General features: G+C 39.2%; 1 protein-coding gene across 1 annotated transcript; it reads right to left on the reverse strand.

Annotated features, from left to right (window-relative positions):
• Positions 1–9,060: 9,060 nt before the first annotated feature.
• LOC146633577 (uncharacterized) lies at positions 9,061–10,027 on the reverse strand. The gene is made up of 2 exons (XM_085351868.1): positions 9,397–10,027; positions 9,061–9,083 (listed from the first exon to the last, which is right to left on the reverse strand). Exons 1-2 carry the CDS (start codon positions 10,025–10,027, stop codon positions 9,061–9,063), a joined length of 654 nt encoding a protein of 217 aa, XP_085207994.1.
• Between the last annotated feature and the right edge of the window lie 3,605 nt (positions 10,028–13,632).

The raw sequence follows: 13,632 nt of genomic DNA on the forward strand, positions 1-13,632 counted from the left end.
AAAATGATGACAGAGGTCAGTAATTTGCACCAGAGGTACACTTCAACTGTGAGAGACAGAATGTGAAAAAAAAATCCATGAATCCACATGGTAGGATTTGTAAAGAATTTATTGGTAAATCAGGGTGGAAAATAAGTATTTGGTCACCTCAAACAAGGAAAATCTCTGGCTCTCACAGACCTGTAACGTCTTCTGTAAGAAGCTTTTCTGTCCCCCACTCGTTACCTGTATGAATGGCACCTGTTTGAACTCATCATCTGTATAAAAGACACCTGTCCACAGCCTCAAACAGTCAGACTCCAAACTCCGCCATGGCCAAGACCAAAGAGCTTTCGAAGGACACCAGGAAAAGCATTGTAGACCTGCACCAGACTGGGAAGAGTGAATCTACAATAGGCAAGCAGCTTGGTGTGAAAAAATCAACTGTGGGAGCAATCATCAGAAAATGGAAGACATACAAGACCACTGATAATCTCCCTCGATCTGGGGCTCCACGCAAGATCTCATCCCGTGGGGTCAAAATGATCATGAGAACGGTGAGCAAAGATCCCAGAACCACACGGGGGGACCTGGTGAATGACCTGCAGAGAGCTGGGACCAAAGTAACAAAGGTCACCATCAGTAACACACTACAACGGCAGGGAATCAAATCCCGCAGTGCCAGACGTGTTCCGCTGCTGAAGCCAGTGCATGTCCAGGCCCGTCTGAAGTTTGCCAGAGAGCACATGGATGATACAGCAGAGGATTGGGAGAATGTCATGTGGTCAGATGAAACCAAAGTAGAACTTTTTGGTATAAACTCAACTCGTCGTGTTTGGAGGAAGAAGAATACTGAGTTGCATCCCAAGAACACCATACCTACTGTGAAGCATGGGGGTGGAAACATCATGCTATGGGGCTGTTTTTCTGCCAAGGGGACAGGACGACTGATCCGTGTTAAGGACAGAATGAATGGGGCCATGTATCGTGAGATTTTGAGCCAAAACCTCCTTCCATCAGTGAGAACTTTGAAGATGGAACGAGGCTGGGTCTTCCAACATGACAATGACCTCTGTCATCATTTTAGGTGGGGGAACTTCCACAATCGGTGGCTGACTAAATACTTTTTTGCCCCACTGTATGTAGAAAGATGTGATTGTGTTACAACTCAAACTTTTTCCCCCCAAAGATTTATTTATTGCTTTTCCAAAAGTATTTTAAACAAGGAAGACAGAGAAAAATAAAATAAAATAAAGGAGGAAATTGATAAAAATACAACTCAAACTTTTAGTTTCATTATATCAAACTTCAACTAAAAGTTTGCGTCATTTTTTATTTGAATGTTTTTACTAAAACATCAGAGGTCAGAGGTCACATTTTCTAGAAGTCTTGTAAATGCAATGACTAATTCCACTAGGATTTTATCATTGATACCAGGAGGCTAAGAGGTAACGCTAGCTGCCGCCAGTAGTTTTCCTTTAAAAAAAAAGGTCCTTCTTTTATCAAACTAAGATGTTTAATGGGAGAACTTTATGCGCTGCCCATCCACTGCAGCCTACTCAGCAGTGATTTAAGATGTCTTTCAGTCCTGTCTTTGATTAAATATTATTCATGAGCTCCACTGTTTCACTGGACTGCACTCTTTAGACGGAAAAAACAAACGAACCTGTGACGCACAATGCCCACAATGAATCTATATTCTACGATCATCATGTTTCTGTGCTTTTAAAGTCCTTCAACAGCTGCAAGGAACACTGTCAGTAATTCTGCCCTATAGAAATCGTGTCAGCAGGGTTAAGTAAACTGGATTTGCCTGCACCAGCTGGTCCACTGAGTTCTTTTTTCTTCTTCTAAGAAATCTGTGAGACATAAAGGAAAAAATGTAAATGTTGGCATAGATGTATTTAAATGAATGGCTACAATAGACCAATGAGTCAGAAGTCAATACTTTAGTAGTGAGTGACGCCATAGAGCTTTATTAAGGACTAAAAAAGGCCTCTATGTTGTTATATCAATCCACCTTTAATACTTAACCATGACATCATAAAGGAGGAGGAGTTTACTTTCCAGGCATTTGCTCTTTGTTTACTTGCTGTTCAAAGTCAACAAAGATCTCAGAGTCAGTGTGTCTGAAGCTGTCAAAATAATGTTACAGGATTAAACCTGATCTGTACGGTGGCCACTAGAGACAAAGCACGCACAAACTCCAAAACACATGCAAATTCCAAAACACAACGGAAGTGCTCCAGGACGCTAGGGGCAGTGTTGAGCTCGATTTGCAAAATAAACGGCAAGTTTGTTGCAAACATGGGCTGTATGGGACGGTCTAGTCTCCGTTGCGCTTCCCAGGTTGCCTAGCAACCATGATACTAACCGCTGGAAACGTGTCATACAACTTTGTTTGACAGAAATGAAGGAGAACATCTTTTGTTCATTTGTTTGTTTGTTTCTACAAGAGCTTTGTGTGATTTGATAAGTATCTGAGGCTGAGACCACAGGACAGTTTGCACGTGTTTTGGAGTTTGCACGTGTTTTGGAGTTTGTACATGCTTTGTCTCTAGGGGCCACCGTAGTACCATAACCTCATGAAACATCTCCAAGCAGTAAAGTTTTACAGTCTCTGTAGATCAGGGGTGTCAAACATAAAGCCCAGCTAGGACTCCACTACAGCCCAATGAATTTTTACCTTTTAAGCATGTTTTAATTAGATAGGTCAGAAGGTCGAGTGGTTGCCACATGATCAGAAGGTCGGGGGTTCGAATCCACTGAACGGCTACCCTGAGGTACCCCTGAGCAAGATACCGTCCCTACACACTGCTCCCTGCGTGCCTGCCCACTGCTTCACTGAGTGAATGAGTAAAATGGGGAAAAGTAATTTCCCCACGGGGATCAATACAGCACACATTATTATTTAATTATCTGCTATAGAAATTCATCTTTTCCCTCCCAAAACTGATTCTGTTTATTTGCTTTTAAACACTGACAAAATGTTAGTTAAGATAAGATAAGATAAGATAACCTTTATTAGTCCCACACGTGGGAAATTTGTTTTGTCACAGCAGGAAGTGGACAGTGCAAAAGTTATGACGCAAAAATTAGAATACAATAAGAATAAATACAGTACACAACTGTACAGAATAGAATAAAATAATATACTATATACAGTAGAATAAAATAGAATAAAAATATACAATAAGATAAAAATAGAATACGAATGCTATATACAACTGAGTAAAAATACAACGATGCCAGAAAGGATTATTGCACTTAGTGTTATTGCACATGTGTGGATGTGTGTGTTTGTTCAGTTAAAGTCTTTATTATGGAGTCTGACAGCAGTGGGGAGGAAAGACCTGCGAAATCTCTCCGTCCCACACCGTGGGTGCCGCAGTCTCCCACTGAAGGAGCTGCTCAGTGCTGTCACAGTCTGCTGCATGGGGTGGGAGACGTTGTCCAACAGGGATGACAGCTTAGCCGCCATTCTCCTGTCACTCACCACCTCCACTGGGTCCAGAGGGCATCCTAGAACAGAGCTGGCCCTTCGGATCACCCTGTTCAGTCTCTTCCTGTCCCCAGCAGAGATGCTGCCGCCCCAGCAGACCACACCATAAAAGATAGCAGAAGCCACCACAGAGTCATAGAAGGTCTTCAGGAGTGGGCCCTCCACCCCAAACGACCTGAGTCTCCGCAGCAGGTACAACCTGCTCTGCCCTTTCCTGTAGAGGGCGTCTGAGTTATGAGTCCAGTCCAGTCTGTTGTTCAGATGAACACCAAGGTACCTGTGGCTGTCCACAGCCTCAATGTCCATACCCTGGATGTTCAGTGGTTGCAGTGGAGAATGCTTGTGCCTGCGGAAGTCTACCACCAGCTCCTTGGTTTTACTGGCGTTGATCTGGAGCTGGTGGTAGACTTCCGCAGGCACAAGCATTCTCCACTGCAACCACTGAACATCCAGGGTATGGACATTGAGGCTGTGGACAGCCACAGGTACCTTGGTGTTCATCTGAACAACAGACTTAGTTAGTTAGTTTGTTTGTTGCAATAATATCGTATCATGAGAGACCTATTGTGATGTCGTATTGTGGGGTGTCTGGTGATTCCCACATCTACTTACCAGAGTGTCTTCTAATAAAGAAGGTTAGAAATGAAGCTTTGAAACTTTGAATACTTAGTATTTAGAGAATTCAGTCAGCTCTTATTATGACACCAAAAGGGGGCAGATCTAGAGAAACTTTCTTAGGGTGGCAAATGGAGAAATCAAGTAGGGTGGCAAAATCAAAGCCTTTTTTCTTTTTTTTTACACATATGCAGGTGTTACATTCTGTAATATGCGAGGTTTCAGACGTCACCAGTGATCCCACTCTCCCTGCTTTACAGAGAGCGCAGTCTGCCTTTTCGACTCGCTGTGAATGCCTACTAGTTAAACTGTGTGTGCAAAGCCGAGGTTAGCTGAGTAGGGTTTGTCGTATTGAGTTACTCTTCCTCCCTTCCTCAAGCCTCATTTACTTATCTAAAATGCCCTTTGTGTGTGTATGTAACGTTGCCCATTGGCTTGCTGTGCGCAGCCCTCATGGTTTTCAGTTATACAATTGGTAATACAATCCCTGTTTCTGTTAGATTCCTGTGTAAGAGCTGTTACTCTCCCCCTGGCCTCTAGCAGAGGGGGTCGTAACAGTCTAAATGTGCAGAAAGCATTTGTAGAACTTGAACCTAAATGAAAGTAAGAATGAGCCAGCAAAAGAGTCCAGGGTCAGAGATGTAGTAGAGTCTCCAATGTCGAAGCTTATGAATAAATTTAAAATAGAGTGTACATGTTTTTAATGGCAGTGTTTTCTTGTACGATTTGTTTGGTAATTCAGGTTTTATTTAATCCATTTAATGTTGTTCTATAGTTACCATCATACTATAAAACTTTTGAGATCATTCATATGTAGAAAGATGTGATTGTGTTACAACTCAACCCTTTTTTTATTGTCATCATTTATCAAACTAAGATATTTTATGGCAGAACTTCAAACACTCCACATGCACCCGATACTGATTGTCTTCCAGCTATCATTTTGATTAAATATTAGTCATACACTGCACAAAAACCCTTTGATGCACTTACTGTAATGCCCACAATGAATCTATGCTTCTTTAATCATCACATCTCTGTGTTTTGAAAGTCCTTCGACAGCTGCAAGGAACAATGTCAGTATTTCTGTCTTCTAGAAATTATGTCACCAGGGTTGAATAAACTGGATTTGCCTGCACCAGCTGGTCCTCTGAGTCCATTTGTTTGTTCTATGAAATCTGTGAGACACAAAGAAAACAATGCAAATGTTGGCATAGACGTATTTAAATGAATGTCTACATTAGACCAATGAGTCAAAGTCAATACTTTAGCAGTGAGAGATGCCATAGAGCTTTGTTAAGGACTAAAATAGTTCTTTCTTTTGTTATATGAATCCACCTTTAATTGTGCAGCATCACACAATTGCGAGGACGAGTTCGTTTTCCAGGTATTTGCTGTTTGCTTACTTGCTGTTGAAAGTCATCAAAGAGCTCAGAGTCAGGGTGTTACTAAGCACAGCATCTGAAATAATGTTACAGGATTAAACCTTGTTTAACCGTGAAACTTCACTGTAGGTCACTGTAGGTCACTGTAGGTCAGCTTTTCTGTTATTTAATTATCTGCTATAGAAATTCGTCTTTTTCCCCAAGAAATTTGATTCTGTTTTTTGTTTTTAAGCATTGACAAAATGTTAGTTAGTTTCTTTGTACTGTATGTGGCAGACAATGGGAGAAGTAATGGGACTCAAATTATAATTAGAGTCAGGGAGCAGAATGATGTATGATAATAGACCAAGTGTATATCACACAGCATTATGAAACATCTGAAAATTAGGGCACGAGGTATAATCCAGAACATACCAGGTGACTACCAACCTGCTGATCAGAGAGTTTTCTGTGCAAGAAAATGACATAAGCTGACGGTTTAGAAGCAGTGCTGATGATTCCCAACTACTGTCATGGTTTTCTGCGTGGCAGGCAGAATGTAGGACTCGAACACAGAGTAAACTCAAAACAGCAGCTTTACTGCTGGAAAAAGTCTTACACAGAAAACAGAAAACAAACCCAAAAACAAGAAACTCATAACCAAAAAATAAGAAACTGAACTGGGAACAGAGAACTCGGAAATACAAGGAGTACGACAGAAACACACAGCGATGAGGGTGTATGATTGTTAACGAAGGGATAGAGGACAGAGGAAAACACGGGGCTCAAATACACAAGGAAGCAACGAGGGAATGGGAAACTGGAGGGAAACACAGCTGGGACTAATCTGATATAACAAGACAAAGGAGAAGTAAAACTCAACACACTGAACACAGAACAAGAGACTATCAAAGTAGAACAAAACAGGCACGGAGACGCAGACTTGACAAGGAGGCACAGCTGACTGGGAAAAAAGAGCGAACATAGAGACCGGGGTGACTAGACATGACACGTGGGACACGGGAACAGAAACTAAACAAAAAGATGAAAATAGAGGGAGGGAGAACTAAGATTGCTGAGAGCTTGAAAAATAAGAATAACCAAAACCAAGAGCAACAGTAATCAAAGAATATTAAACCAAAAACACAAACACTGGATCATGAGACCCATTTCCATGACAACTATGACAGATAAGAAACATGTGGGGTGACTGGTCCTGATTCAGGACAGAGAAGAGACTTCATTGGTTGCTGTGCTGGCACACTCACACCTGACCCAACATCAGGCCCAGAAAATGGGCAGATTCACTTAAGTTGCAGCTCGTTACCTGTTTCAAAGGGATCAAGTGTTGTTTTTTACACATATATAACTTGGCTGCATAAATAACTGGAAGCTGAAACTACAATATAGAGAATCAGCCCAATTAAAAAGCCCTGCAATTACATATACTCAAGGTTATGTTTTTATTGTAAATGAAAGGAAATAATCAGGAAATGAGTGTTTAGCAGTCATAATAAGAGCTGACTGAATTCTTTAAATACTAAGTAAAACTGCTTCAAAGCTTCCTTTGTAACCTTCTTAACTAGAACATAGTCTGGTTAGTAAATGTGGGAATCAATAGACACCCCACAATACGACATCTCACTGTCACTCATGATACAGTATTATTGAAACAACATACAGTATATTATCTGCTGTTTGTTATACACTATGTTGTGAAACATGAAAGACCTGCAACAAACAGTCCCAGATGAATTTGAATCAAGTGAACTGTGTTGGTTTTATGTCAGCAGGTCTCTGGGAAACTTAATTTGTATTACTGAAAAAATAAACTAATATATAAAATACAACACAGAGAGACTGAGGAGGAGCTTCTTCCCGCAGGCGATACGGTCTCTCAATCACACCACCACACAGTACTGACCCACACATACAGTTCTTACACACACACCGGACATTCTGGACTTTGGTTTTGCACAACACTGGTCACTATATTCTTCATTTCCGGTTAATACTTGTACAGCTGCTGTTATTGTGTATATATTTATTTATATTTAGATTTCTTCATACATTCTTATATAGTTCTATATTGTGTATTTTGTTGTACAGTTATTTTATTTTCAACTTTAATTTATATATTTTATCTTTATCTTATTCTTCCCAGTTAAATTTACCCTTCATTCTAATTTGTGTTGTACAGTTATTTCATTTTTAACCTTAATTTATATTTTATTCCTTCCTAGTTAAATTTACCCTTTTTAATTTTTCATATTTATTTCCTTTCTTATTCATAGCCTTTTCCTTTTTTGTTTTCTTTAGGTCACGAGCAGTTGTCCAAGCATTTCACTACATATCGTACTGTGTATGACTGTGTACGTGACAAATAAAATTTGAATTTGAATTTGAATTTGAATTTGAAAATATGACTTTTAGTCAAGACAGTTACGACACATCACACACGTGAAAATATATTTTATTGAACAGCGTTTTCAAGATTACAGAAAGAACACAAACCCATCAGTGAAACAGACTCTCAATCAACACGTGTCATTTATCCATCAGAGTAATTGTGCATTCTCCTCAAACGAGCCACACTGATTCACAAACTGTTGTTTTGTAAATTCAGTTCAATTCAATTTTATTTATTCAGCGCCAAATCACAACAACAGTCGCCTCAAGCTCCATAAAACTGTTATTAAACACTTTCTTGTTGTTTCTTGTTGTTTCTTGGCAGTTTTAATAGGAAAATGCGGCACAGGCATCTGAGTGTTTCAGGTTTTCAGTCCAAGCAAGCAAACATCACTTCACTGTAATATTCTGACGACTTCTTCAGCTCCTGGTGATCATGTGTTGATCACTGACAGTTTGTACAACTTTTTAGTACGTATACCTACTATACCCCTGCAGTTTTAGGTATAAGTGGTTGTAATTTGTTTTTCTTTTATCCCACACAAAATTCAACATGCGACGAATAAACACGTTTTAGGAAATATCATGAAATGCGAGATGCTGTGATTTTATTTGAAATGTTCCATGTTTTTAAAAATAGAATTTGATAAAACTAGTGAAGATCTGAGGCAGTTTGTTCAAGCAGTGGGCAGAAACTAAATGTCACATCATCCTCTTTATTTTCACATCAAGGCAACACAAAGTGACCCGCTCTACTGCAAGAAAAGCATTGCAGTAGTCAACCCATAAAGAAATCCATGAATCAGCTTTGTCAATAGAGACAAAATGTAAACAATCCCCACCTTCTAAGTTTGATTTAAATGGTCTAAGAATGATTCCTGTGAGATGATAATGCCATATTATGATCAACAGTACTGAATATTGTGGTAAGAAGTAGCATTACTATACCAAATATAATTTCACACCTTTCATGAAAGCAGCTTCTGTGCTGTGACACTGATGAAAGCCTGATTGGAAGATTTCATGGTAGCTATTAATATTCAGGTACTCACTAATTTGGTTTTCAACTATCTGAAGAATAAATAGAGACCAAGAATAAAGTGAATAATTATTATACTGTCTTATAATGTAAAAATATGTAAATTTCTGTCTTTTTCACAAGGGAAAATACCAGGAAAAAGGCTGCAGGGGCTAAGTGACTGAGGGGAAAAAGTCTGGCAGGACATGAAGAACAAGATGAACGATGCCACACAGTTTGCTCAAGGGTTTTGCAATAAGTGGCAAAACAGAAAAGCTCAATTCAATATGAGTGTTGACATTGAGTTTAGTTGAATTACTATTTACGTGAGTATGACAGATACAGAAGACCAAAAACAAGTGAAGCAACAATCACAACAGCACAGATGAAACAATAAACACAAGTGTTGTTGTCCTGAGATTGGAAATGCAAATTAGAGTTGTACCTTTCTGAAAAGAAAAAATCATTGTTTTGATGGCTCTGTGAACTCTGGAGCACATCATGCGGACGTCTGTTGTACTCGTGAGAGGAATAGTTCTCCTGGACTACTCTGCGAGACTGTAAGTTGATGTTATCACGGTCCAAGGAAAACCTTCTCAACTCTGTTAACAGGTCAGTGGTGACCTCATATGTATGTTGTGGATCATACGCTGTCTGTCGATCTTCATAGGTCTCATAATGCTGTGTGATATAGACTCGGTCTATTATCTGTGAAGTTCGCCATCCCACATTCTGCTCCCTGACTCTGATTATGATCCGAGCCCTGTTGCCGTACTCGTGCTCTGATTGGAAGACATGATGTGGAAGTCGCAACGATCCTTCTCGATGGATATTACCAAGACTGTAGTACTGATATCCCCACGGCGGTGGCTCTAACAGCTTTTCCTTGTTGCGATAATGATGTGAGCCATAATCAAAACTATTTGGGCCAAAGGTCAGACTTATGTCACCATTCATGTTGATGTCAACTGCATTGGCAAACCAGTGGAGCAACCGGAAGCTGTGCTCATTCACGGACTGGCCAAAGCCTACTGACCTCAGATCAGTGATTGAGTTGAGCTTTCGTCTTACAGCTGACACAGAGCTGAAGGTCAGGAGGAGAGCCACACAGCAGCTCATCATTCTTCCAAACATCTTCATCCTGTGGAGATTTAAGAAGTCACTGTTTTTATTGTTCATGCATACTTTATATTCTGACATTCATTACATGATTTTCACCAGTGATGAATCTAATGATTATGTCATGACTGCATATTAACAGATGTTAATGATTAAGACAGCTTTTAATGTATTCCTAGTTTATAATTTGATAGCCATTCAGCCACACAAACTCTGAAACAGGTTTTACTTGTTTTTCTCCTCTCTGGTTTATACCATCTATTATGGGTTGGAATTGCATTTTAAAATTTTGCTTTCTTCAACTGAAATCAAAAGTTACTTTTTTGATTAATTGTTACGAGAGGCTTTTTATTAAGAAATGTGGTTTTCTCAAACAGCTTTAACTTTGTGACATAAAGAGAGAAAATCACACTAATAACTTGTATCTGTAACGTGAGCTTCAGATAAACAGGGAAGGATCGCTCAACAATAAGTTGTCAGAGGATTAATTAAACAAAGCAAACTAAATAATTCTTTAACAAAGAATTGAGACATATTTATAGCCATTAGCAAATTGTTTAACATGAAATTTCCCACTCGTGGGACTAAAAAAAGGTATCTATCTATCTATCTATCTATCTATCTATCTATCTATCTATCTATCTATCTATCTATCTATCTATCTATCTATCTATCTATCTATCTATTGAAACAACTACATATTTGAGTGCTTTTTCATTCATCTTTTTATTTTTTCCCACTTAGCCATTACACTTCTGTTAACCCATAATTTTATTTATTTATGTTGTCAGGTGGTTTCATGATACTCACCTCTCCATGTGTCAGAAAGTTAAACCAATAACATCAAAACTAGATCATTTTGCACTTGAATGAGTATGCTTCCAATTTAAGAGAAGGCGGACAAAGTACAATCCATTTCATCGTATCTTTAAATATTTTGTCATTGGTAGAATAAATGGAGCATTAGAAAACAGGGTAAAGTCATGTGAGTGAAAATAAATTGGAATGAATTCCCCAGAAAATGAGAGAACTTACCTGTGTAAGCCTGCTGCTGCTGCTGTTTGTGTGAGGACAGTCGTAGCTCCCTGTATGTTTTGCTTTTCCTGGTAAGTGAAACCAGACCAACAAGTTCTGCTAGTTGATAAGATGAAGTCTGATAATCCAACTATTTGGATGAGGCTGTAAAAGAGGAACACCATCATGGATTTAAGTGTTTCTAGTTTAACAGTTCTTTTCTAATTTAAAAAAACAAACAAACTGTGATGCACTTACTGTAATGCCGACAGTGAACCTATGCTTCTACGATCACCACGCCTCTGTGTTTTGAAAGTTCTTGGACAGCTGTGTGGAACTCTGCCAGGGGTCAGCCAGTTCAACCAGTATTTCCGCCTTCTTTGAATCATTTAAAACAGATTAAGTAAACTGGATTTGCCTGCACCAGGTGGTCCAGTCACTCTATTTGTTTGTTCTAAGAAATCTGTGAGACACCAAGAAAACAATGCAAATCTTGGCATAGATGTATTTAAATGTATGTCTACATTAAATCAATCAGTCAAAGTCAAAACTTTAGCAGTGACTGATGTCATAGAGCTTTATTAAGGACTAAAATAGTTTTTTCTTTTGTTATACTGATTCATCTTTAAACTGACACCATAAGGGAGGAGGAGTTCGTTTTCCAGGTATTTGCTCTTTGCTTACTTGCTGTTCAAAATCTTCAAAGGGGCCAGAGTCAGGGTGTCACAACGCACGGCCGCTGAAACTGTCAACATAATGTTACAGGATTAAACCTCTTCTAACCGTAAGCTTTACAACATTTCACGTGAAACATCTCCAAGCTGTAAAACTTTACAGTCAATGTAGATCAGGGGTGTCAAACACACAACCCAGCTAGGTCTCCATTATAGCGCACTGAATGGAAAATGTGAAGGACATGAATTTCTGCCTTTTGCATTTGATAAAGACCTCACCTGCGGGCATCCAAACTACAAAGTAATAAACAAAGTGAATAACAGGAACTTTTCATTCATCACACACTGACAAAATAATAGTTGTGTAAAATCTGAAATGCCCATGGTGTTGATTCACGATGTGCTCTGGCATCGGCATCGGTTGCTACTGACAACAAGAAATAAAACCAAGAGATTAATTTAGGATGGCACGTGCCACCCCTGAGGGTCCAGCCCTGCTGCCAAGCATTAGGAACCTTCCTAAATAAAATTGAGACTAGTTCGACAAATACAATAGCAACATAACCTTGAATGTTTGTAACTGCAGGCATTGTTTATGGGGCTGTTCAGAGTAAATAAATAATTTGATATTATATGCTGAGCTGCTCTAACCCATGATTCTTGATGAAGTAGTATGTGGGCACCGGTCAGGTGTCAGAAGTGTGCAGATGAAGCCTCGTAAAGCCTCATGAAACCTTAAAACTTTCAGTCCAGCTGGTTCAAAGTAAGTTTAATTTCTCGAGGCTTCATCTGACCACGCCCCCTGCTGGTCAAAACCTTTATTGTCATTTCAACCACCTGTGAGGCCTCGTGGCTGTTGAGCTCTATCAATGTCAAAAACCTGTCAGTAAGACTTCACTCAGTGTTTAAATAAATCCAACAGGATATGAGAAGTTTATGTTAAACCTGTTGTGGTGTTTTCAAAAGATGGGACAGTGACTGTGCTCATGAATATTGGGCTGATGGTATTTTCTTTCACATAATGGTGAGGAGGCAGGCGTGCACCAGTATCCCACAGCACAGACACTCATAGGTGATGTGTTGTGCCCCAGTTAATTGGCACACAATAAATACTTAAAAGTGTATTAATTTTGTTTCATTTAACTTAACAAAAAAAAAACCCAACTTGTGAATGTTTTAGTAGTAATGTTTATATGTAACATTCAGCTAAAAGTGTTTCCACCCAGGGGGAAACCCTTCTCCTTTCAGCTGGCTCTTTAAAATCAAGCTCCTCTGTCTCACAGATGAAAACCCAACACGAACGCTAACACGCAAATTTATACATGTTCATAAACCACACCAATGCTCAGACCACCTTCTGAACCAGCGAGGTTTCAGACGTCACCAGTGACACCACTGCCCGTAAAGAAGAAGAGATGTTCATCCAGCTCCTTTGTCCATCATTCCACCCACTGGCAAACAAGATGGCATCACCACAGAGTCGGATGTTCATCCAGCTCTTTTTCTTTGTAGCAAATAAATTACACACAAATTAATCAAAAGTTTTGTTCAGAATTTTTATTTCCAGACCAAGTAGAGGAAAATATATATAATTTACATGTCTACAAATAAACACCTGCAAACATCTAAATGTGTAAAAAGTATTTGTAGACCTTAACAAGCTGTTGAACCTGATTGAACAGAAGAATAAGTCAGCAAAACGTCTGTCAGTTAAATTGATGATTCCAACACAGGATGTGTCACAAGATGTTTGTTTCGCTAATATTTGGGTTGTTTGGGATACATACAGATAGATAGAACATGAAGAAAGCAGCAACATGCATTGAAAATAGAAAATGCGCACAAAAAACAGACAGAAACGGGAGCCAGTGTTGTTACAGAAGTGTAATAAATAAGATTCATGTAGATAAAAAACAAAAACAAATTAAGCTAAAAAGG

The sequence above is a fragment of the Diplotaxodon limnothrissa genome, linkage group LG4 (genome assembly GCF_057381915.1).
Source record: "Diplotaxodon limnothrissa isolate DT_005_m linkage group LG4, D_limnothrissa_male_GT1.1, whole genome shotgun sequence".
In the NCBI taxonomy this organism is placed as follows: Eukaryota; Metazoa; Chordata; class Actinopteri; order Cichliformes; family Cichlidae; genus Diplotaxodon; species Diplotaxodon limnothrissa.